Below are 21607 nucleotides of genomic sequence, written 5' to 3'. Positions count from 1 at the left end.
CAGTGAGAAGAGAAATGGGACAAGGAGATGGATTAAAGCTCATCTGGGGATTACAACCCCGTGGAGGGCAGAGGTGTTAGGATGGACACATGGAAAAGCTGGGGGCCACATGGAAAAGCTGGGGGGCACAGGAGGTCTGTGGTGTGACCCTCCCAGCTCTGCTCCTGCCTCCAGCCTTGTCTGGGAGACTGGGATAAGGATGATGTTATGATGGAAACAGTAGATGCTTGGAATCAGACTCTGGATAATGGCGTTGGGATTTGCTCTTCCTCTGGTTCCAGCCTTGCCAGGTGGCTCCAGGCTCCGTTCCCGATAACCAGACCTGGGGACTGTCATGCCCCCCATGACCCCATCCAGGACAGCAGCCCTGTGCAGGGCCATGCCACCCACCCACCCTGGGAGCATTCTTGGCCACGGGGCCACATCCACGTGGCACTGGGAGCATGGCTGGCGGTGAGGGTGCTTCCAGCTGAAGACATGGGCACTGGATGTTATTCCAACAGGGCCGCATCTCCAGTCACTTACTCACACTGGAGACACATGCACTGTAGAATACAGCCAGGCCTCAGCCAGGTGGCTGTCCTGCCGTCCCTCTGTCCCACCAGATCCTCCACAGTGGCCCCCTGGGGCAGGGGAAGATGGGGCGGAGCCTGAGTGGGTCCTGTAGGTCTGCCTGGGACATCAAATGCCAGTGGCATTCCTGGTGTGGGGATGGACAGGTGGCAGCTGGACATGGGTGGTGGCTTTATTAGGGCTGGGAATACAGGTCCATCCCGGAAACAGTGAGGGGAAAGCTGCAGGAGCTAAAAGAAGATATTCCCAAGACAAAGAGAGAGCAGATGCTGGCAGGAGGGTTTGCAGCCTTGCAAGAAGGTAGAGAGAGTGAGGTGGGCTAGGAAGGACATCACACTCATTCCACTTATCCCACTCATCCTGCTAAACTGCTTCTCCCACTCATCCCAGCCTATTCACTATATTGATCCAGTTCATCCAACTCATCCCATTTGATGGCTCATCCCACTCAACTGCTTGTCCCACTTGTCCTGCCCATCCCACTCATCCCACTCAATGGCTTGTTCCTTTCATCCAGCTCAACCCACACATCCCACTCAGTGGCTCATCCCATTCAATGGCTCATCCCACTCCTTCCACTTGCCCCACTCATCCTGCATATCCCACTTGCTCATCCCACTAATTCCATTTGTCCCACTCATGCCACTCCCAGTCCACATCCTCCAGTCCAGAGCAGAGGTTTCCCCCAACACCCTCACCCCCTGTCCCCCGCCCGGAGGATGCTGCAGACCCACTCTGGAGGCTCTGCTAGGACAGAGCCTGGGCCCAGAGCCAGCACAGCCAGAGCCACTACCACAGCCACATCCCAGTTATTGCCATAAACAGCCTTTCCCTTTGCTGAGGAGCCCCCTGTGTCCTATTCCCAGCAATCCACACCATCCAGGCACTACTCCAGTTTGGGTGGGGACTCCTTCAGATCCAGCACTACTGCACAAGTGTCAGGGTCTTTGGATGAGGCTGCATTGGCACACACACCCCCAGCCCCAGTGGAGAGATGAAACCATCAGCCAGCCCATGCCTGTCACCAGGAATGTCACTAGGATGCACACAGCCCTGTACCTGCACCCAGTGGGGACCAGAGCTCTCCCAGGAAGAGCTCCCAGCACCTGCTCTGCATCCCAGCTTCCATGGAGGGCAGAGCTATGGTAACACTTCCCAAGTGGGCACAGGGGGAATTAACATCACTAAAACAGGAGAAAGCCCAGAGGGATTGCAATTCCTGGCTGCTGGAGCAGAGTCAACACCCTCATCCCAGGTGCTGCACATCCAGCAGCTCTGGAGGGAAATGCTGTCTGGAAATGGGCATGGAGAGAGGGCTTTGGGAACAGATCCAAGGACAGGGTATGGGAAGGGGACACAGCACAGCATGGTATCACTGTCAGCCCCAGGAGCTGAGGATGCTGCTCCTGCAGAGCAGGTGAACAGCACCCTGTCCCTGTCCTGTCCCCATGGTGCACACTCATGGCCTGTGAAGCCCCCACCCAGGGACTGCTGTCACCTTATCTCTGGCCCAAGAGGACAAGGATACTGATGTCACCCTGCCAGACTCCCTGAGCTGACAGGGTGACCCATGGGGACCTCAATGCTGGCAGGAATTTTGCCAGCTCTCCTTGGCCAGCATCCCACGGTGGGTGCAGCACCAGAGCCACATCTGCCTCAGTATTCCCACTGGGGCCAGTGGAAGATTAATGACACCATTCATCTCCTTGGAGTAAGGATTTGTCTCTGCTCCAACATGGACACCCCCACTCTGGCAAAGCCAAATCCTGCCACAGGCCAGCTCCTGCTCTCTCCCTCTTGGAAAATGGCCCTTTCTCTCCCCTGCTGTTTTTGCCCCTCTTTAAACAGCTTCTTTTTTTTATGCTTTTTTTTTTTTTTTTTTTTTTTTTTTTTGTCAGAGGGAATTCACCAGCAGTGAAAACATGAGGATCAGCAATGTCTGTCCCTTGACCCCCTTTTCCCACCCCCACCAGCTGTGGAAGCTTGGTTTGTCCTCCCTGGCACCCCCAGCTTCTCTGGATGCTTATGAAATAGAGAAATCCCATCCTGGCCAGCTTCCTCTCCAGAAAGGTTCATTTCACACCTGCCATGTGCAGGGTGGGGGCCTGGAGGAGGAGGACACTGACACCACAGGGTCTCAGGTCTCTGAGCTCGCATGCCTTCTCCTGGCCTTGCTCCTGGGAGATGAATGGAGGCCCCCCAAGGGTGAGGAGGAACCCCCTGGCAGCAGGCAGAGGCTGGATCTGTGCAGTGAGGCACCCACTGGGATGTTCAGCCCTCCTGAGGGTACCTGGGTCTTGGGGTCTCTCTCTGAGGGGGTACACACCTGACCATACACTCGGTGAGTGGAGTTTGCATGAAACAGAGCTCAGAACAGGGACCTGCCACCCACTGGATTCCTCTTTCACCATGGGAAAACAGGCACAGAGAGCCAGGCAGCAATTCCAGGTGCCTGGGAGCATCCTGCTCCCAGAGGAGTGCTGAGCAGGGCTGCAGCACCCCCAGCCTGCCTGGCAAGGGAGTGCTGGGCTAGGGAGGCCCCAGATGGATCCTGCCATCGCTGCCATCACCCATGGGTGCTGATTCTGCAGGGAATGCTGGCAGCAGCGCAGGCTTCAGTGGCAGACTCCTGCCACAACCCTCCCCAAAGAACCTCGAGGAAATGAATCATCTCCCTGCCGAGCTTCCAGCCCAGCTTTGCTGTAAAGATTCCAAGTAAATGATCTGCCAGAGGTGACCGCTGGAGCTTGAGGCATCCATGGCACAGTGAGCCCTCAGAGCTCGCTCGGCTCCTGCCCTCCAATGGGACCTTATCCATCTGTGAGCACAGGGAAAATGAGCCCAATTAATTTTGGCAGTGGATTAGTCTATTAGCTCCTGCCTGAGCAATGACCTTTGGGACGGAGCTGGACATCACTCTGTCTGGACAACTTCATCCCCAGCTGTGGGCCCCAAATCAAATTAGAGCTTCCAAGATGCTGACTGGGCAGCACATCCCAGTGCCTACATCCCATGCAGATGCTTCTCACTAGATTTACAGGTTCAGGTTGCAAAGGGATTGGGATCCTTGGGAGTGCAGAACACAGCGAGGAGGGGTCTGGGGCACAGCAAAGGACCCCTCTGCTGTCTGTCTCACCAGCCCCAATGTCTCTCACAGAGGGTTTGCAGACTTCAAGGACAGAGGAGCTGCTCCCCAGGGAATTCCCTCCCAAGCAGAGCCCTGGATGAGGAGGGTGACCATGTGGTCACCTCATTGCAAGGCTGACAGCCAGTGCTGGGGGCTCAAGGCTCCCTCCCACTGAGGTCTCTTCAGATAGGGTGCATTTTTAGCCACCAGCCTCTGGATCTTGTTATATTTGAGAGGTGAAAAGCAAAATCCCGTTTGGATTCCTGGGAGGCAGCCTGCCTCCACCTGCAGAGCCCCTCACCACTCCTTGTGTCCCACCCACAGGGTGCCTGGATACCTGTCCCTGTCCAAGGGCTCCCTATCCACCACAGCCCTGCAGGCAGACACACCCACCCTCTCTCTGCCTTTTCCCAGACTTTCCCCTTTCCAGGGAAAGTGATGGGGAACCATTTTCCCCTCCTGCCTCCCCTTCAAGGAGTAAGATGCTGCTCCAGGACCCCCTTTTGCCCCCACCCATCACACCCCGAGTTGTTTCCAAGTGCACGGGGACAGATGTCCCTGCCTTTGTCACCTCTCCAGTGCACGGCTGCAGAGTGACAGCACCACGGGGAGCAGCTGATCCCCCTGGGCCTCCAAGCTGAGCCACAGCTGCCAGCAAACACCCAGCCCGCGCCCGCGCCGCCCTGCCCAAGCATTTGCCGAGCAATCTGGCGGCATTTAAAATATCCCAAAATATCCCTGAGCCATGATTCATCCTCCTCTCCCACCTCCAGCAATGCTGAGCCGCCCCAGCTCCCTCCAGCCCTGGGGGGCTGCTCTCCCCTGGCTGCTCTGGCCGTGGTGGTTAAATATAGCCCGGCTCTGTGGCAACGCCGGGCTGACAACCAGGGGCAGGGCCAGGCAGGAGAACACAGCTCTGACACCGGGCATGGATGGGGAAACTCAGCTAAGGAGCAGGGAAGCAGCTCCTGAAGGCAGCAGGTCACCAGCTGTGCTGTGGGCACAGTGACACTGCTCAAACCCTGTCACCCTTTCCCTGCTCCCCACCCCGCTCCTTCCCCCAGGCCCAAAGCCACGATTTCTCAGGGAATCCTCCGAACAGAGCTGGGCAGCATCCCTGTTCCCATGCCCCCAGGAGCATCCCTGATACTCTTCAGCTCTGCCATCCCACTTATGGGATGTTACACTGCTCAAACCCTGTCACCCTGTCCCTGTTCCCTGCACTGCTCTTTCCCACAAGCCACGATTTCCCAGGGAATCCTCCCCACAGAGCTGGGGAAATAGAGGCAGCATCCTTGTTCCCACCCCCCCCAGGAACATCCCTGACACCCTTCAACTTTGCAACAGGCTCTTACACTGCTGACACCCTGTCACCCTGCCTCTGTCACCCCCCACACTGCTCCAGGCTCCTTCCCTCTGCCCCACAGTCACAATTCCCCAGGAAAATCTCTCTGTAGGGGTGAGAAAACAGTGGCATCCCCAGTGCCCCAAAGCAGCACCCCTGATAACCCTCCAGCAGTGTCCCTGGAGCAAGGTGCAGGGCAGCAGAGGATGGAGGGATGGATGGAAGGCAGAGCTGGCAGCTCTGCCCAACTCCAGTTGGGAAGCCATCCATCCATTTCCTCCCAGCACCGCTCTTAGTCCCAAATTACATTGCTTTAATCTAATCAGGCAGCAACAACCTGCAACACGGTAGCTCCTTAATTACCTCATCTTTTCCAGGGGGATCATGAGGGCAAACAGGAAGGAAACACTTCTGGGATATCTCTTGTCTCCTCATGGTCATTTGCCTGGGGTCCTGCTGCAATGTATGGATGGGAAGCAAGGGCTGAGGTGCAGGACCCTGCCATGGAGCTACCCTGGCACCCAGTGATCCAGGCTAAGGCTTCCAAGGGCTGGAGGACACAAATCTGTGGAATCATCCCAAAAAATCACACAAGTAGCCCTGCATGCCTGTGCCTACCTCAGTTTCCCTTTCTGTGGAGTTTCCTACCTCAGTTTCCCTACCTGCAAAGGGTCTGCTTAGAATGGCACTAGAGTTTGGTTCCACTAGAGGTGGAATGAGCCGTGCTGAGCCCAGTGTCTCCCTGGAGCTCAGTGCATCCCTTACCCCATCCTTCTCCTCCTCACCCATACGTCAGCCTGGCTGGAGCCTGGCATGCTCACACTGCACAGGACATTTGCACAGACCATTTGCACATGGAGTTTCTGCAGCCTGGAACCAGACAGATGCCATTCCCTGAGGATCCCATACATTCTGAGTGGGAGGTTTGCTGAACCAAGCAAATTTCCTAACCTCTGGCAGCTCACAAGCCCTTGGGGTGCTGCTGGCCTGTCCCCCCACATCCTGGCCTGGCCTCCCGGGGCCAAGAGAACTGGGCTGGAGTCAAGGTTGCTTCCTGTTGATGTCCCTTTGTCGGGCGGGACAAATCGGGACAGCAGCCACACTCCTCAAGGATTTCCGTCCCCAGAACATCGTGGCCTTCTTGGAACAGCAGGCTCGGCCACCAGCCTAATGATCTGTCACTAGTTTGTCACTAATTAGCTCACTATTCTCAGAAAGAAGTGGTGAGGGCTGAGGGTCTCACTGTCACTTGTGTCTAAGCCACATCAGAGAGAGGGAAAGGGACCCCCCTCAGCCCGGTGTCACTTGTCCCTAACTCATGTCAGGGAGGGACATATGGACCCTCCTGCAACAGCTGCAGGAAAGCTGCTCCATGGTTTGGGGAATCCCTGCTATGCAGGTGCCTGCACCCCAAAGGACAGAGACATCGTGGCACCAAGCTTGGGGTGCTGGCAGCGCTGGGAGAGAGGTGGCATGATGGGCATTCCTGGGACATGGCATGGCTGGGAAAACTTCCCTGGCACACAGTCCCCTTCCCATCCACGCTGGCTGGGTTTCCAGGACTTTCCTAGATGTTTTCTGATGGATTAGCCATGCAGGGCTCTCCGTGCCTGGCTCTGCTTGGGACCATCATGGCAAAGCTCAGGGGATGCAGCCAGAGAGGGCTCAGGGAACATGTAAGTCCCTTGGGGGGATAAGAATCAGTGGGGTGGGAAGGGGGATGCAGCATTCCCACATCCATCCGTGCAGCCCCTCCTGGCATGGCTGGTGCTAATGGGATCTGCACAGTGATTAGGGACCTCATTTATCAGACTCTGATGGGATCTGGGAAAATTGAATTCCTGGCCATCTGCAGCTGGAGAGGAATTCGATTTGGGCAGTGCTCCGGAGCAGGGTGTGGGGGGCTGGGGGCTGCCAGAGCTGCCCCCCCCCAGGGGATTCCACTCTGTCTGTACAGGGACTGCTCTTATTTTCCATGCCTGGGAGGGTCTGATGGCGGGATGCAGCTCTTAATTGCCATGAAGGGGTCTAGGAATTGGGGTGGTCTCACTGCTCGGATGGGGAAATTGAGGCACGGCAAGGAGAAGAGCAAAGCCCATTACATGGCAGAAAGGGTCACAGTGCTGGTGTTTAATGGGTCAGCACCCAGCCAGGGGTCTGGCCTCCAGCTCCCCCTTATGTGTGGGGAGTTCCAAAGCTGGGGCCAGGGCATCCAAAGGTGCCAGACACCCTCCATCTGCCGGAGCCAGCCAGGAGCAGTGATCTCTCCTGTTCCAAGAAGAGGGAGACTCGGGAGCTAGCTCTGCTCCCTGCCATTTTCCACCCCATGGCTCTCTCAGGCAGGTCCCCACCATCCTCTCCCCCACTTCCATGGAGTGCTCAGGGTAAGTATGCAACAGGATTCAGCTGCAAAGGTCCCAGGCCAGTCCCCAAATCCATGGACTCAGCTCCCAGAGGACCACCCTCCAGAGCCAAGCTTGCAGGGGATCCCAGCCCACCACCTCCCTGCCAAATGTCACAGCTTGACTCCAAAAAGCCAAGGTCACCCACGGGGCCTATCCCATTCAGGGGGAAGATGCCATCATGTCATCCTGCAACAGGAGCATCCTGTCCCAGCTCTCACTGCCCAGGATGCAGCAGAACTAATCCCCTCCAACTCCTTCTGCTTGGGGTGCAGCAGGAACATCCCCATCCCAGCTCCCCTGCCTGGCGTCCAGCAGGGCACTCCCACTCCAGACCTCCCTTCCCAGGTGATGTCACGAGTCATGAGAGCACTGGAACCCATATAGCAAACCCCACTGCCCCTCAAAAACCAGCAGCAGGGCACTGCAGTGCTAGCACAGGCTGACTCCACGCTGCAAGCCTCGATCACTCCTTGATCCCTGATCTGTGGGGATCCCAGGCCTGGCTGGGAAACACCATGCTGCCCCCAGCCATGCCAGTTTGGGGATCCAGCTCTGCCCCTGACCTTGCTGAGCGTGGGAGGAAGCCAGCCCTGCTGCATGTCATGGAAAGAAGCCGCCACGGCCCTTTCCTCCCCTTTATTGCCCTGCTGGTGTGTTTGTGTCTGCCAGAGGAAACGCAAGGACAAACGCCTGCGTACGCATGTCCCCTCACTGGCCTCAGCAGGCCCTGGGCCCACTGAACGTGGCTGGCCCCACACGGGGGGAAACTGAGGCAGGAGGAGCCCCATGTGCTGGCTGAACCCCCCAAGTCCCTGGCAGGTCAGTAAAGGTGCCTGACTGTCCCCCACAGCCCCTCCTGCTTCTCCAGGCTGTGAACATGTATCAATTACCGCTTGATTCATGATCCAGTCTGCCAGTAATTGCATTGCAGCTCGTGGCAGGGAGGGAGAGCAGGAACAGACATTCTCAGCCTCACCCCACTGCAGGGTGTTGGAGGGGAATAATGCCCCAAGCCCTATATACCCCCTATATGCCCCCCAGGCTCAGGGATGGGAGTTCCAGATGCAGTCAGCACCTAGGACACCAATGGGGACAGGGGTGCTGTGGTATTTTGTGGGGGATGAGCTGTGTGGGATGTGCTGGAGAAGGGGCAGGATCCATCCCCACTCACTCCTCATACACCCTGGGTCACACCCCATTGCCACCGTGGCCTCACACACTGGGGCTGGGGCTGCATCTCTGCCCCACCGTGTGACCCACTCCTCCTCCTCCTCCTCGTTGCCACGCCAGCACTGGGTTAAAACCAGCCTGCCCAACCCCCATATGGGTGCATTTTGTCCCCCCCAGGCTGGCAGTTGTGGCTCCCTGACCCCCCCATCCCCAGATCCCCTTGGGGGGCTGTGCCCGGCGTTCAGAGCCTGCCCAGCTGCCAGCACCCTCCTGGGTCCGGCCCGGGTGGGTTCTGGAGAGCTGGGACCCACAGGGATCACGGGGACCCCCGTGTCCCTGCGCTGGGTGGTGAGCAGGGTCACACCCCACCGCCGTGCTCAGCGACACTTCAGATGTCCCCAAACCGCCACCTTCCCATCCGGAGGAGGAGGGGGGCTCATTTCCCCCCGCCCGGGGCACACTGGCCCTGCTCAGCTTCTTTCTCTCCGTCAGCAGCTTTCGGTAATTTCCCAGAGAGCGTTTCCTTCCCTTCGCTTCCCAGCTTCAATCTCCAGGTCCTCGCTCCGGTCTCGGACCTGCAGCCCCCTGGAGCCCCCCAAGCAGCTGTACCCCCGGGGGGACCGAGGCCACGGTTCTCACACCCAAAACCATCAGCACACAGGGCAGGGATCCATCCAGGCGAACAGAGAGGAAGAAACCCCCTCAAGTCACCCCCTCCCCAAATTTGGGTGTGCTCGAAGGCGCAGGAGCAGAGGGACCGTGTGTTTTCCCACTGATGCAGCCTCCATCTCTCCAAAATGTGCAGCTGGTGTAAGGAGGGTGGGGGGCTCAGGGCTGGGTGCTGCTGGGGGTGCTGAAGGGGCTCTGTCCTTCCCAGCACACCCACCCCGAGGTCTGGCAGCAGGATGGAATTCGCAGCCGAGCTCTTGAGGCTCTCATGGCCGGAGGGGCGAGGGGACACAGGGAAGGGGGAACTCCAACCCCCCAGGAAACCGAAACACCCAGGCACTCCCAAGCTCACCGCATCCCAAAGCCCCAGGGCAGGATGGACCCCCAGCCCGAGGGCACAGCTCCCCCGGGACCCCCAGGGTATCCCTTTCCCCAGGGTCGCTCACAGTGTCCTGGAGAGTCCCCATGGCGCGGCCCGGCTCCTGGCGCGGCTGCCGGAGGGCGTGAGGGTCCCCCCGGGACCGAGCCGCCCCCCTCCCTGCCAGTCCAGCCCATTTCCTCCCGGGATCCCGCCGGGATCCGCACCCCCCAGCCCGCTGCCTCCTCCCTGCGTGTCCTCGAACCTCGGATGCGGTCGGGGCGGGGGGGAAGGGACGACGGCACAAACGGCACCGTCACCCCCGCCTCGGGAGCCCCATGTGTGCCTCAGTTTCCCTGTCAAGCTCTCCCCGTGGGGTTCAGAGCCCCCCACCGAAAAGGGGGAGACAAGCGGGTGCAGAAAGCCCTCTCCGCCCTTGGGAAGGGATGGGGGGTCCGAGCACGGCGAATCGGGAGCCCCGACTCCCAACCCCGCCCCACAGCATGAACAGGGGGATCCCCCCACCTCCGGGACCCAGTGGGAAGGGAGGCCGCGGGAATGGGGTCCCGGGTGGAAGAGGAGGTGAATCGTATGTCGTGGTTTGGGAGGGGAGGAGGGCTGAGGGTCCCGGCTGGGAGGAGAGGTGCTTGGGGTGGGGGTCCCCAGTAACAGGGCAGGTGAATCGGGTGTCCCAGGTGTCGGGGGACGTGGGTGGGGGTCCCGGGTAGGAGCAGAGGGGAGTCTGAGCGCCCGGGTGGGATGGGGCGGGGGAATGGGGGGGTGGGTTGAGGGTCCCAGGTGGAACGGGTGATAGTTGGGATTGGGGTCCCGAATGGGAGGGGATGCGGCTGGGGGATGGAAATCCCGGTTGAGAAGAGGAGGGTCCCGAGAGAGAGGGAGGGAGGTGCGGGGGAGCCCTCGGGGTGCAGGTCCCGACGTCCCTACCTGTAGCGCCTCGGGGCCGGGAGCGGCGTCCCCCGCCCGCAGGAACCCGCGGCTGAAAAAGCGAAGGAGCGCGATGAGGAGCCGCGGCACCATCCCGGCACCATCCCGGCAGCATCCCGGTCCCGCGCACCCCCGCACCGCCCGCGGGCTGCGGGCACGCCCCCGCCGCGACACGCCCCGTCACGACACGGCCGATCGCGACACGCCCCGCACCTGCTCTGCGGGGCTCCGCGGGGCGCTGGGAAGCGAGGATGGGTGGGGGCTGTGGGGCGGCCGGGGGATCGGACATCACTCTCCAACCGGGGGTGGGGGTGCCCGGGGTCGAGAGGGTGGTCCCGATGTGGGAATCGGGATGTCACTCCCCGGTATTGGGAGGGGGTCAGGAGTGAGAGTCCCGGTGTGGGGTGGTGAAGGGGGAAACGGGAGTGGGGCGGGTGCGCCCATGTGGGGAGAGGATCAGGGCATGGCTCCCCACTCTGGAGCTTGCGGGGCAGGTGCCGACGGTGCCGTCACGGCTCTGGTATCCAGGAGGGCAACAACCCCCCTCCGTGTTAAACCCTCCCCTCCTGGGGGTCGGGCCAGGAGTTTCCCCTTGCCCCTTCTCCCTTCTGGGGCATGTTTCACCTCCCAATAAAGAGACGCCTGTCACCTTAAAGGCTGCGCCCCACGTTTGGGCTGGGGCAGTCTTCCCCTCATCCTCCCTGATGGAGGGGCCGAATCTCATCCCATCCCTCACCCTGGGGTAACCCTGATGCAGGGCTCAGTAGAGAAAGCCTCCCCTGCCCCCCCATCCTATAGGATACTGCAGGGGGTCCTACCCAGTGTTCCTCTCTTGGATAAGGAGGGACCCTCATCTTGGGGACCCCTTATAGGGTCTGTTCACCCTCACCCTCCTATATTAACCCCCCATTGCTTTCAGTGAGGAGTGACACCTCCTCCCGTCCTCCCGACACTTACAAGGATTTCGGGATGCCGCCCCTCCCCAATGGCCCCAGGGAATCTGCACGGAGGGTGGACATGCTCAAGCCGTGTCACACGATGGCCACATGCCACACGGTGAGAGGAATATCGCATGGTGAGAGGGATATCGGCAGCGTGACAATCTCCATCCCTCCCCCTCCTCCTTCTCTGGGCAGAAGAGAAAGTTCTAGTCTGGGGGAGGATGGCCTGCTCTTCCTCCGGATCCCGGGACTCCCGTGTCCCCAGGCACTCCCGTGTCCCTGCACCCCTGTATCCTTGCCCCTCCATGTTCCTGTGTCCCTGCAGTCCTGTGTCCCACACTCCCGTGTCCCTGCACCCTGTACCCTTGCCCCTCTGTGTTCCTGTGTCCCTGCAGTCCCGTGTCCCCCTCCCTGCCCAGGCACCCCTGTGTTCCTGCACCTCTGTGTCGCTGTGCCTAGGGTGCCCTTCAGGGACAGGACGCTACGAGGCTCCGCTGGGGGTTTGCAAAGGACTCCTCCCATGGTCTCTGAACCCTCACTAGGACAGGTGGTGATAAGGAAATGCCACCCCGAGGCAGGAGCCAAGCAGGGTAGAGTTTAGGGACACTGCATGCTGCACCCTCCATCTGGCTCCCTCCTCCCCGAGCCCCGGGTTGCCGGGCCAGGGAGCCCGGGGGAGGCTCAGGGTGGGCCGAGGAGCCCGAGGGAGGCTCAGGGTGGGCCGGGGAGCCCGGGGGAGGCTCAGGGTGGGCCGGGGAGCCCGGGGGAGGCTCAGGGTGGGCCGGGGAGCCCGGGGGAGGCTCAGGGTAGCCCGGGGGAGGCTCAGGGTGGGCCGGGGAGCCCGGGGGAGGCTCAGGGTGGTCCGGGGGAGGCTCAGGGTGCGCCGTGGAGCCCGGGGGACGCTCGAGGTGGGCCGGGGAGCCCAGGGGAAGCTCAGGAGGGCCCGGGGAGCCCGGGGGAGACTCAGGGCGGGCCGTGGAGCCGCGGGGCCATCTAGCGGCCAGAGCCACCAGGAGCTCCCGGCCCATCCCGGACACTGCCGCAGGAGCCCCGGCCGCCGGCCGGTCCTGCCCTGCGGGTGACACAGGGCCATGGGCGTCTCTCGCCGGGGGTGGCACAGGATCATGGACACCCCTCAGGGCAGCGTCTCACAGCGCCCATCTTTCTGATTAGGACACCACCAGAGCCGCCAGATCCCCGAGATCAGGCTGTGGAATCCCCCGCTCTGGGGTCACCCTACTACAGGTGTGACCGAGTGTCACCCCAGCCGGACAGGTCCTGCTGGCACGGATGTGGGTCCGGGGATCCATGAATAAAGCAGATGAATATAGATCTGAATATAGATCCATGAATATAGCAGGTTCCCTGTGGGGCCAGCAGTGGGAACACCCAAGGAGCTGGGTGCTGGCAAGATCCATGTCCTGCCACCTGGCACAATCCTGTCACTAGAGACACCCACAGCAGCTCACAGCCAGCACAGCTGCCCAGGGAACACAGAGGCATCGCTGGGTACAAGGACACAGAATGGAGCTGTCCCTTGGGCTTGCCCAGAGGTGCCTGGGGACAGGGGATGGGACAGAGGAGCTGCAAGGACACAGGGGGTGGGACACAGGGGTGCAGGGACACAGGAGCTGCAGGGACATAGTGGGGAGGGGCTGGGGGACAAGTGTTAGGACACAGCACAAAGGCCTGGGGACAGAGAGGGAGACACAGGTACAGGGACACAGGGAAATGGGACACAGGGACATGACAGTGTAGGGACACAGGGGCACCTGGGAACAGGGGAATGGGACACGCGTGCAGGGATGCAAGGGTGCAGGGACTTGTGCTGCAGCACCACTGTTGCATTCATACATCACTGCTCATCTCCCAGTCAGTCCTGGGGTAATTATGAGCTGATCCCTGGCTTTTCTGTGTGCCCCAGGAATGGCGTTCTTGGATGGGAACATCACAGCGGTCAGATGGAGAAACACACAGCCTCAGAACCCAGCCCTGGAGCTGCTGGGGAGTAACTGTAGGTGCTCAGGGGAGGCAGCAGGGTGGGCTTCCCACATTTCCAACCATCCTGTAGTTTTCTTTTGTTCCTGGCCTGAAGTGGATCAATAAAGTGCTGTGCCTCCTGTCTCTTCCTGGGAACTGGGGAGCAGCCACGCCGCATCCCATCTGGAGGGTGTCTGATGGCATCAGTGGGAATAAAGTTCATGCAGGCAAGTAAATATTGACCTTTATTCCATGCTAATGGAATATTCCACACCAAAGACACTCACATAAACCCCACTCCAGCTTTTCCTGGGAGGTGCTAGCAGCAAATGGTACCAAACTCCGAAACTTGAAGATTTTGGAGGGTTAAGGCACCAAGATGAGCCTTCACACCCTGTGTAACCCTGAAATCCCATTTCTCCCCATCTGTGCAGCACCTGTGGGCACACTGGATATCCTATGAGCACTGGGATGGGAGAGCAGGGCAGGAGGAGCATGGCTGTTCCCAGCTGGGCCAGGAGTGCTGTGAGCCCTGTGGGATCAGCAGTGCTCCATTAAACTGTGGCACCAGTGCAGACCCAGGGCTGGATGCTGGATCTGGGGAGGCACAGCACTGTGCTGCCTTCTGGAGCATCCCTGTCCTCTGGGAAAGAGGGGACGTAGTGGCCAGTGCAGGTGGCACATGGGGCTGGGGTCCTGCCCAAGAACAGAGATGACAGAGACTGAGCTGAGCCTGGGGACATGGCCATGAACAGAGCTGCTGGATCCGTGAATGAATTGGGGTGTTATTGTCTGGAGCTGCTGGCACAAGGTACACTGGCAGCTCTAAACCCCACCAGAAATCAATCCATCTGCTCTTCCTCTCTGCACTAATCCCCACAATGGCACCCAATCGATATCCCATTTACTGCTCTGTGGTTTCCCCATGGATAAATCCCACTCAGTGCCCAGGATGCAGCTGCAGTGCCCGAGTGGGGCAGAGAATATGGCAGGGCAGGGAATGCTGTGGGACAGGGAATGCTGTGGGACAGGAGATGCTGAGGGACAGGGAATATGGCAGGGCAGGGAATGCTGTGGGACAGGGAATGCTGTGGGACAGGAGATGCTGAGGGACAGGGAATATGGCAGGGCAGGGAATGCTGTGGGACAGGGAATGTTGAGGGACGGGGAATGCTATGGGACAGGGAATGCTGTGGGACAGGGAATATGGCAGGGCAGGGAATGCTGCAGGACAGGGGATGCTGAGGGACAGGGGATGCTGTAGGACAGGGAATATGGCAGGGCAGGGAATGCTGTGGGACAGGGAATGTTGAATGCTGTGGGACAGGGAATGCTGTGGGACAGGGAATGCTGTGGCATCCCTCACCCAAGCAATGCCAGGCACAGGCTGGGGGTGCTAGAAGGTTCCATGGCATCGGGTGGGTTCACTGCATGGAGCTGCTGGGAGCAGCAGGAGAGTTGGGAATGTGTGGACACAAGGAAGAGCTGAATGATCTCAGGCTGGGCAGGGATGGGGTGTCCTGGCAGCAGCCCCCCAGCAGGGATGGCCCCCAGAAGTGCCAGCTGCAGAGACCTGGCTGCATCAGCTCTGGGGCTTGGGCTGTCCTTGGATTCAAAGCGGGATAACAAAGGGATGAGGAAGCCCTGCACCCTTCAACATCTTTATAAATGAACTGGACACAGGACTGGAAGTTCAGACAAAGCAAGTTCACAGACGATAAAAAACTGGGAGGGGCTGCTGGCAAATTGGAGAGTTGGACAATTGCCGTGTGTGTGAAGTTCAATAAGGATTCTGCATCTGGGATGGGGCAACCCCGGTGTACACACAGACTGGGAAATGATTTGCTGGAAAGCAGTGTCGCGGAAAGGGACCTTTCCATGACAACAGTTGAACAGGAGTCACATGAGTCACACCCATGTCCTGGGGGCACCAGGTACAGCATCACCAGCTGAGCAAGGGAGGGAATTGTCCTGCTCTGCTCTGCTCTGCTCTGCACTGGGGCAGCCTCACCTCGAGTGCTAAGGGCAGTTTTGGGCATCACAAAATAAGAAAGACATTAAATCTACTAGAGAGAGTCTAAAGAAACACCGTGAGGGTGGTGAAGGGCCTTGAGGTGAAGCTGTATGAGGAACAGCTGAGGTTACTTGGGCTGTTCAGCCTGGACAGGAGGAGACTGAGAGGACACCTCACTGCAGGTACAAATTCCTTGTGAGGGGAACAGGAGGGGCAGGCACTGACCTCTGCTGCCTGGTGACCAGTGACAATCCTGAGGGAATGGTCTGAAGTTGTGTCATGGGAGGGATAGGTTGGATATTAGGAAAAGATTCTTCACCCAGAGGGTGACTGGACACTGGAACAGGCTACCCAGAGCAGGATCAAGCCTGACAGGATCTGGACAGCATTTTGGGCATGTGATGTGACTCTTCGGGAGGACCAGGAGCTGGACTGGATGCTCCTTGTGGGCTCCTTCCAACTGAGCAGATTCTGTGGAGGGGTGACAAAGGGATAAGGAAGGGCCAGGCTGATAAGTGATACCACTGATGAGTGAGTGATGGAGTCCTTGGAGGGTCTCTGTGGAGACATTTCAGAGCGGGGCCGGGGGGCCACCAGCAGCCCACAGACATGACAGGGCTAAGGAGGGGGACAGATGGGATGGCAGAGCCCTGCTGGCCCCACTGTGCTGGTCAGGTCCCTGTGGGGCTGAGACAGCTCTTGGCTCTGCTTCCACGCCTCTGTCCCCATTCTTTGGCTGCTTTCCCAGCCAGCTCACACAGTCCTCATGGACAAGCTCTGGGCATGGTGGCCACCAGCATCTTCAGCCTGGCTGGTGGGATTTCCTCTCCTGAGCTTCACACACCTGTCCCATGAGATTGTCCTGTGTGGGCAGGGACAGAGCACACCCCCACTGTGCCCTCAGAGGGGTGAGGGAGAGGGAGTATCCATAGGGACAGCCTATGGATAGGGACTGGCATGTGCCATGGTGAAAGCAGGCACCCAGAGGGACAGCATGTGTCCAAGGGGACAGCGTGTATCCAAAGGGACAGCATGTATCCATCAGGACACTGTGTATCCATGGGGACAGCATGCATCCACAGGGACAAGTGTGTCCATGGAAACAGCCTGAATCCCGGAGGACAGCACGTGTCCGTGGGTGACAGCCTGGACCCAGCAGCACAGCGTGTGTCCAGAGGGACAACCTGCTTCCAGGGTGACAGCATGCACTCATGGGACCAGCACATGTCCAGGGGCACGGGTGACATCCTGGGGGACACCCTGTGTGTGGAAGGACACGGCACACCTGGGGACGGCACGTGTATGAGGGAGAGCAGGTGCCTGAGAGGACAGCACGTTTGCAAAGGGACAGCATGTTTGACAAGGGACAGCACATGTCCATAAGGACAGGGCTTGCCTGGAGGAACAGGATGTCACTGGAGGGTCACATGGATTTTGGGGAAATTATGTGCCAGAATGAGAGTGTGCAGCAGGAGAAGGGACAGCAGGAGAAGGGACAGTGTGTACTGGGGGCACAGCAGCCCCAGGACATGCAGTGCCATGCCACTATTCCAGGTGGCCCAGCAGCAATAAGGAAGGTCCCAGCCCAGCCCAAGCATATGGGGGACAGGAATTTACTGCCAGGTTAAATAAAAGATGAGGAGATGACATCCACTGGCACTGGCTGTGTCACTCTGAGCCGACCCCACTCTAGCTGCAGGACACAAGGATTTGGCCACCTGCTCTCACTGGTCCCTGCCACTCTCCTTGGCCCCTTATTTAGGGGTGGGGTTGATGCCCGGTGACAGTGGAGTGTGGTGGTGCTACCATGAGCATCCAGGGATGTGTTCAGAGACAGAGAAGAAGGCCTGGTTCCCACCAGCCTGGAGACCCCAAAGAAATGTGGCACACAGGGAATAGGGTCCCTGTCCCTGTGCTGGTACCTGATCCCACAGGGTGACAGTGTCACTTCAGAAAGGGACGTTCCAAGCCCTGACTCCAGGGATGCTCTAAGCCCTGTTCCAATGGATGCTCCAAGCCCAAATCCCAGGTGTGCTCCGAGCCCTGATCCCAGGTGTACTCCATGCCTCCATCCTAAGAATGTTCTGACCCTCTTCCTAGGGGTGCTCCAAGCTCTGGGCTCCCCAGGATGGTCTGAGTGGTGGGTGATCCTGGGACACTCTGAGCCCTGAGCCCCTTTTCCAGATTCCTCTTCCAGCTTCCTACTGGCACCACTCAGCACAGCTCTCCATGGACAGCCCTTGGCACCTGGATGCTTGCTGGCATTGTCTCACCTGGCACCTGCCTGCTCCAATGCTCCCTCATCATCTCTTCTGCTAGCAAGGCAATCACTCCCCAATTTAACCTGGATTAAAGCAGCATTGCTCACTTGCTCCCTCGCTAGTTCTTTTCCAATTAATTTGTTCCTCGCTTTTATTTCCTAATTAATTCTTCAGGCTCTTTGGCAAGGAAACAGCAGTGGTGCCCAGGGTCTCAGGAAGGGATCAGGAATAATTATCCCAGTGGGAATGAGCAGAGGGGAAGAGAAGCAGGGGCTTAGCCCAGGATGGGGACATGGATTTGGGGTGAGCAGTGTTCCCTGGACCACCCATAAGCATCCCATACAAAGGAGAACCATGGGATGAGGGGCTCACAGCTTACATCATTTCCATCTTCCCTTGGGAATGTCACAGGGACAAAATCCTCACAGAAACCACTATGATGCCTCTGGGGGGGGCACCCTAGGGGCAGGTTGCAGTGGGGGCCCAAGTCCTGCAAGGGTTAATGCACAGTACAGCACAGGGTGTTGGAGCTAAAAATACTGTGCCTTTCTTGGGATTTGCTCCAATGACTCATTCCTTTCTGTAATTTATTGCTCGTTACATAATCACTTTCATTTTCAGCTGGAGAAAAATGGAATATGTTTTTTTCCCCTTTTCTTCTGTTTTTTCAAATGAAAAGGGCATTTTAGCACATAAGCACCAGCCATTTTCCCAGCTCTTCCTGGCATCTTCCTGGCAAAGGGCTGGCATGCTGCCGCCAGCTCCAGCCTTCATCCAAAGGCTCCCAAGAGCGTGGGGAGCTCTGGGGTCTGCTAAAGAGGGAAAGGGGAGTGAGAGCTCTCTGGGTGCTGGGAGGGCAAAACACCCTGGGGCAGCTCTGGGATGGATGGAGGGGCTGGACCCACCCTTTGTGCCCACTGCCCAGCCAGGGTGAGCACACCTGGCACTGCTGCAAGGGCACTGCTGTGTCCCAGCAAACCCAGGGCTGCATCCCAGCAAGCCCAACGTGGTACTCCAGCAATCTGGGCACCATGGCCCCGCAAACCCAGTGCCGTGTCTGAGCAATCCTGGGGCTGCATCCCAGCAAATCCAGCTCTGTGTCCCAGCAAACCACTGGGTTTGCTGCATCCCAGAAATCCCAGTGCTCTGTTCCACTGAGCCCAAGAGAGCGTTCCAGCAAGCCCAGAGCCATCTCCCAGCGATCAAGTGTCTGCCAGCACAGCTGTCTGCACCAAAGCAGGGCAGGACACTCCAGAGGGGAAGGGGGGCTCTGGCTCAGGCCCTGGCTGGGACTGGGATGATTTTCTGGCAGGGAGGTGAGAGCCCCACTCTCTGCCAGCCCCCCTGCCACCTCCACAGGGGGGCCAGCAAGCCTTGTGTTTGGAGCTGCAGCCTTGGAATTAACTGTGCCAAATGTTTTATTTGCGTAGAAACACAATTATGTTAATTAAAGCATATCTGTAATTACAGCACTTAGTGGCCTATAAGTGCACAAGTGACTCTGGTGACTTTAGAGAAGCTGGAAGGCTGGAGGGTGGCTTGGCCCCAGCTCCAGAGAGCTCTGTGGGGGGGAAAGCAGCAGTGTCCCCATGGGGTGACAGTGGTGACCCCAGTGCCTGGCCACTCTGCCAGGGACAGTGCAGTGAGATGGGCAGCTCAGTACCCACAGTCACACCCTGACCAAGCCACGGTACTGCTGCTCTGGGAGTGAAGATAAAAAAAAGAATATGCCTCCAGCACCTCAGGGAAGAAAATGGGTCCCTGAGGTAGCCAACAGTGCTGGGCAAAGGGAGTTTTTCTGTTTTTGCAGGCAGCAGGGGCTAAAGAGTGTATCTGTGAGGGGGAAATAAAGGGGAAGCAGAGAAAGATGACAGCTGGAGCAGCAGGCAACCAGCCCATGAAATGGCTGGGATACATCCCACAGTCTCCAGGCAAAGGGAGGGAGGGAGGTGGCATCTGTCCCCACCTCAGCAGAACCCTGGTTGTGGGCAGTGTGTTATGGGGGGATCAGGACCCCAGAGGGAACCTGGTCTGGGGCCATGGAGAGCCTGGAGCAAGGGAAGCAGCAATGGCATGGCGTGGTGCTCCAGGATCCCCACACACCCAGACACCTTTCCTCCACCACCAGGGCAGCCAGCCTCCCAGGCCAACACCTGCCAATGCAGTTTCCATCTCCCCCAGCCTCCAGCAGTGACAGAAAATCCTGCAATTGCTCAGCCCAGAGCAAAACCATTTCTCTGGAGCCGAAGGATCTCACCCTGCACATCCCCAGAGCAGATCCCACACACGGTTCAGCAGCACCCTGGCATCTGCAGGCAGGAAAGGCAGGTAGGGCTGCTGAGCTGCCGTGTTCCATTTGAAGCCATCAGGAACCCTGCACAACTCCAGACCTGCACAATAATGGCCAGGTGCTGCATGGCAGTGCCAGGGCAGCTGGCAGGAGCTGCGGGAAGGGCAGCGGTGGCACCAAAGCTTTGCCGGGTGGGATTTGTTTGCTGAGCAAACGAGGGGAGGCCGCTGATCCGGCTGCGGAGGCTGAGCCCTGTTTGCTCGGCAAACACGCTGCTCCGGTGCTCCGCCCTGGAGCATCAGGTCCTGTGCAAGCAGCTGCCCCCACTGCCGGGCTGGAGAGCAGCTCCCGGGGCTGCCTGGAGCCGCAGGAATGCAGCTGGCCCTGGTGGTGGGGCTAGAAAGCCTGGCAGCCCTGCAAGGCTGCAAATCCCTGTCCACACTGCACGGCAACCCTGCAAATCCCCGTTGTATGGCGTTCCTGTAAATCCGTTATTGTTGTACAGCATCCCTGCAAATCCCTGTCCCCACTCCACGGCATCCCTGCAAACCCCCAGGGGTGCCAGGAGCCACAGGAATGCAGCTGGTCTCAGTGATGGCAGCCCTGCAAGGCTGCAAATCCCTGTCCACACTGCGTGGCAGCCCTGCAAATCTCCATCCCTGCTGCATGGCATCCTTGCAAATCCCACCACCGTGGGGACCTCCAAGCAAAGCCACCGGCACCTCAAGGGAGCCAAACCAGGCAGGAGCATAGCCAGGTGAGAGGGAAAACACACAGTTACCCTGAATCCCTGGGGAATTATCCTTCGATAAATGCAACCCTACAGATGCTGCCAACTCATCTTTCAATTAGTCCATTTATTTGATAACTAGAGGAGGGAAGCAAGCTGCAGTTGATCGTGGTTCAGCATGTTTTTTTCACTTTGCTTTTTTTTTTTCCTTTCCAGCATTGTTTTCCCTTAAAAATAGTGGGAATAGAGCAGGAGCCAGGATCTTGCCTGTGCTTTCCACGCCCCATGCTTTCCATGAACAACAGTGCCCTAGGAGCAGGGATCGTCTCCCAAGCAACACCACAGATTTCTAACTGGATCATCCATCTGTGAACATGGCACAAGTGGGAGCCACTCACTGGGCCAGGACTTCTTCTCAAATGATCCAAATATTCCCATGAGCCAGAGTTAGTGCAGAGTTAGGGAGTGGGGACCATCTGTGGAGGGACAAGAGATGACAAAGCCACTCATGCCTTGGAGGCTCATCAGAGCAGGAGTGGCTCTGTCTGACACTTTCAACCCATTTCCCAGAGCTGAGTTGAGCTTTTACCTTCCAAAACCTCAGCTTTCCCTGAGAGGAGGGGGAAACTGGCGATGGGCTGTATGGAGTACCAGTGGTGGGGCTGGTGTGGGTACTGGGGGAGAGATGGAACTGGCAGAGAAATGCAGCTCAGCCCTGGGACTGGCATGGAGATGCCATATGGAATATGGAAACAGAATTATTGAAGTTGTAAAAGCCCTCTGAGACCATCAAGTGCAA

At 58.5% G+C, this 21607-nt stretch overlaps 1 protein-coding gene across 1 annotated transcript in view; it reads right to left on the bottom strand.

The window, feature by feature from the left end:
- The window catches only part of PDE2A (phosphodiesterase 2A), a 41660-nt gene that overhangs the window by 12282 nt on the left and 7771 nt on the right, over positions 1 to 21607 (bottom strand). The window contains exon 2 of the mRNA XM_058045773.1: positions 10593 to 10644. Coding sequence (XP_057901756.1) covers positions 10593 to 10644 — 52 coding nt within the window. The remainder of the gene's footprint in view (positions 1 to 10592; positions 10645 to 21607) is intronic.

This window comes from Melospiza georgiana, chromosome 2 (genome assembly GCF_028018845.1).
Source record: "Melospiza georgiana isolate bMelGeo1 chromosome 2, bMelGeo1.pri, whole genome shotgun sequence".
Lineage (NCBI taxonomy): Eukaryota > Metazoa > Chordata > Aves > Passeriformes > Passerellidae > Melospiza > Melospiza georgiana.
The sequence above is the reverse complement of the archived record's forward strand: the minus strand, read 5'-3'. Positions and strand labels throughout refer to the sequence as shown.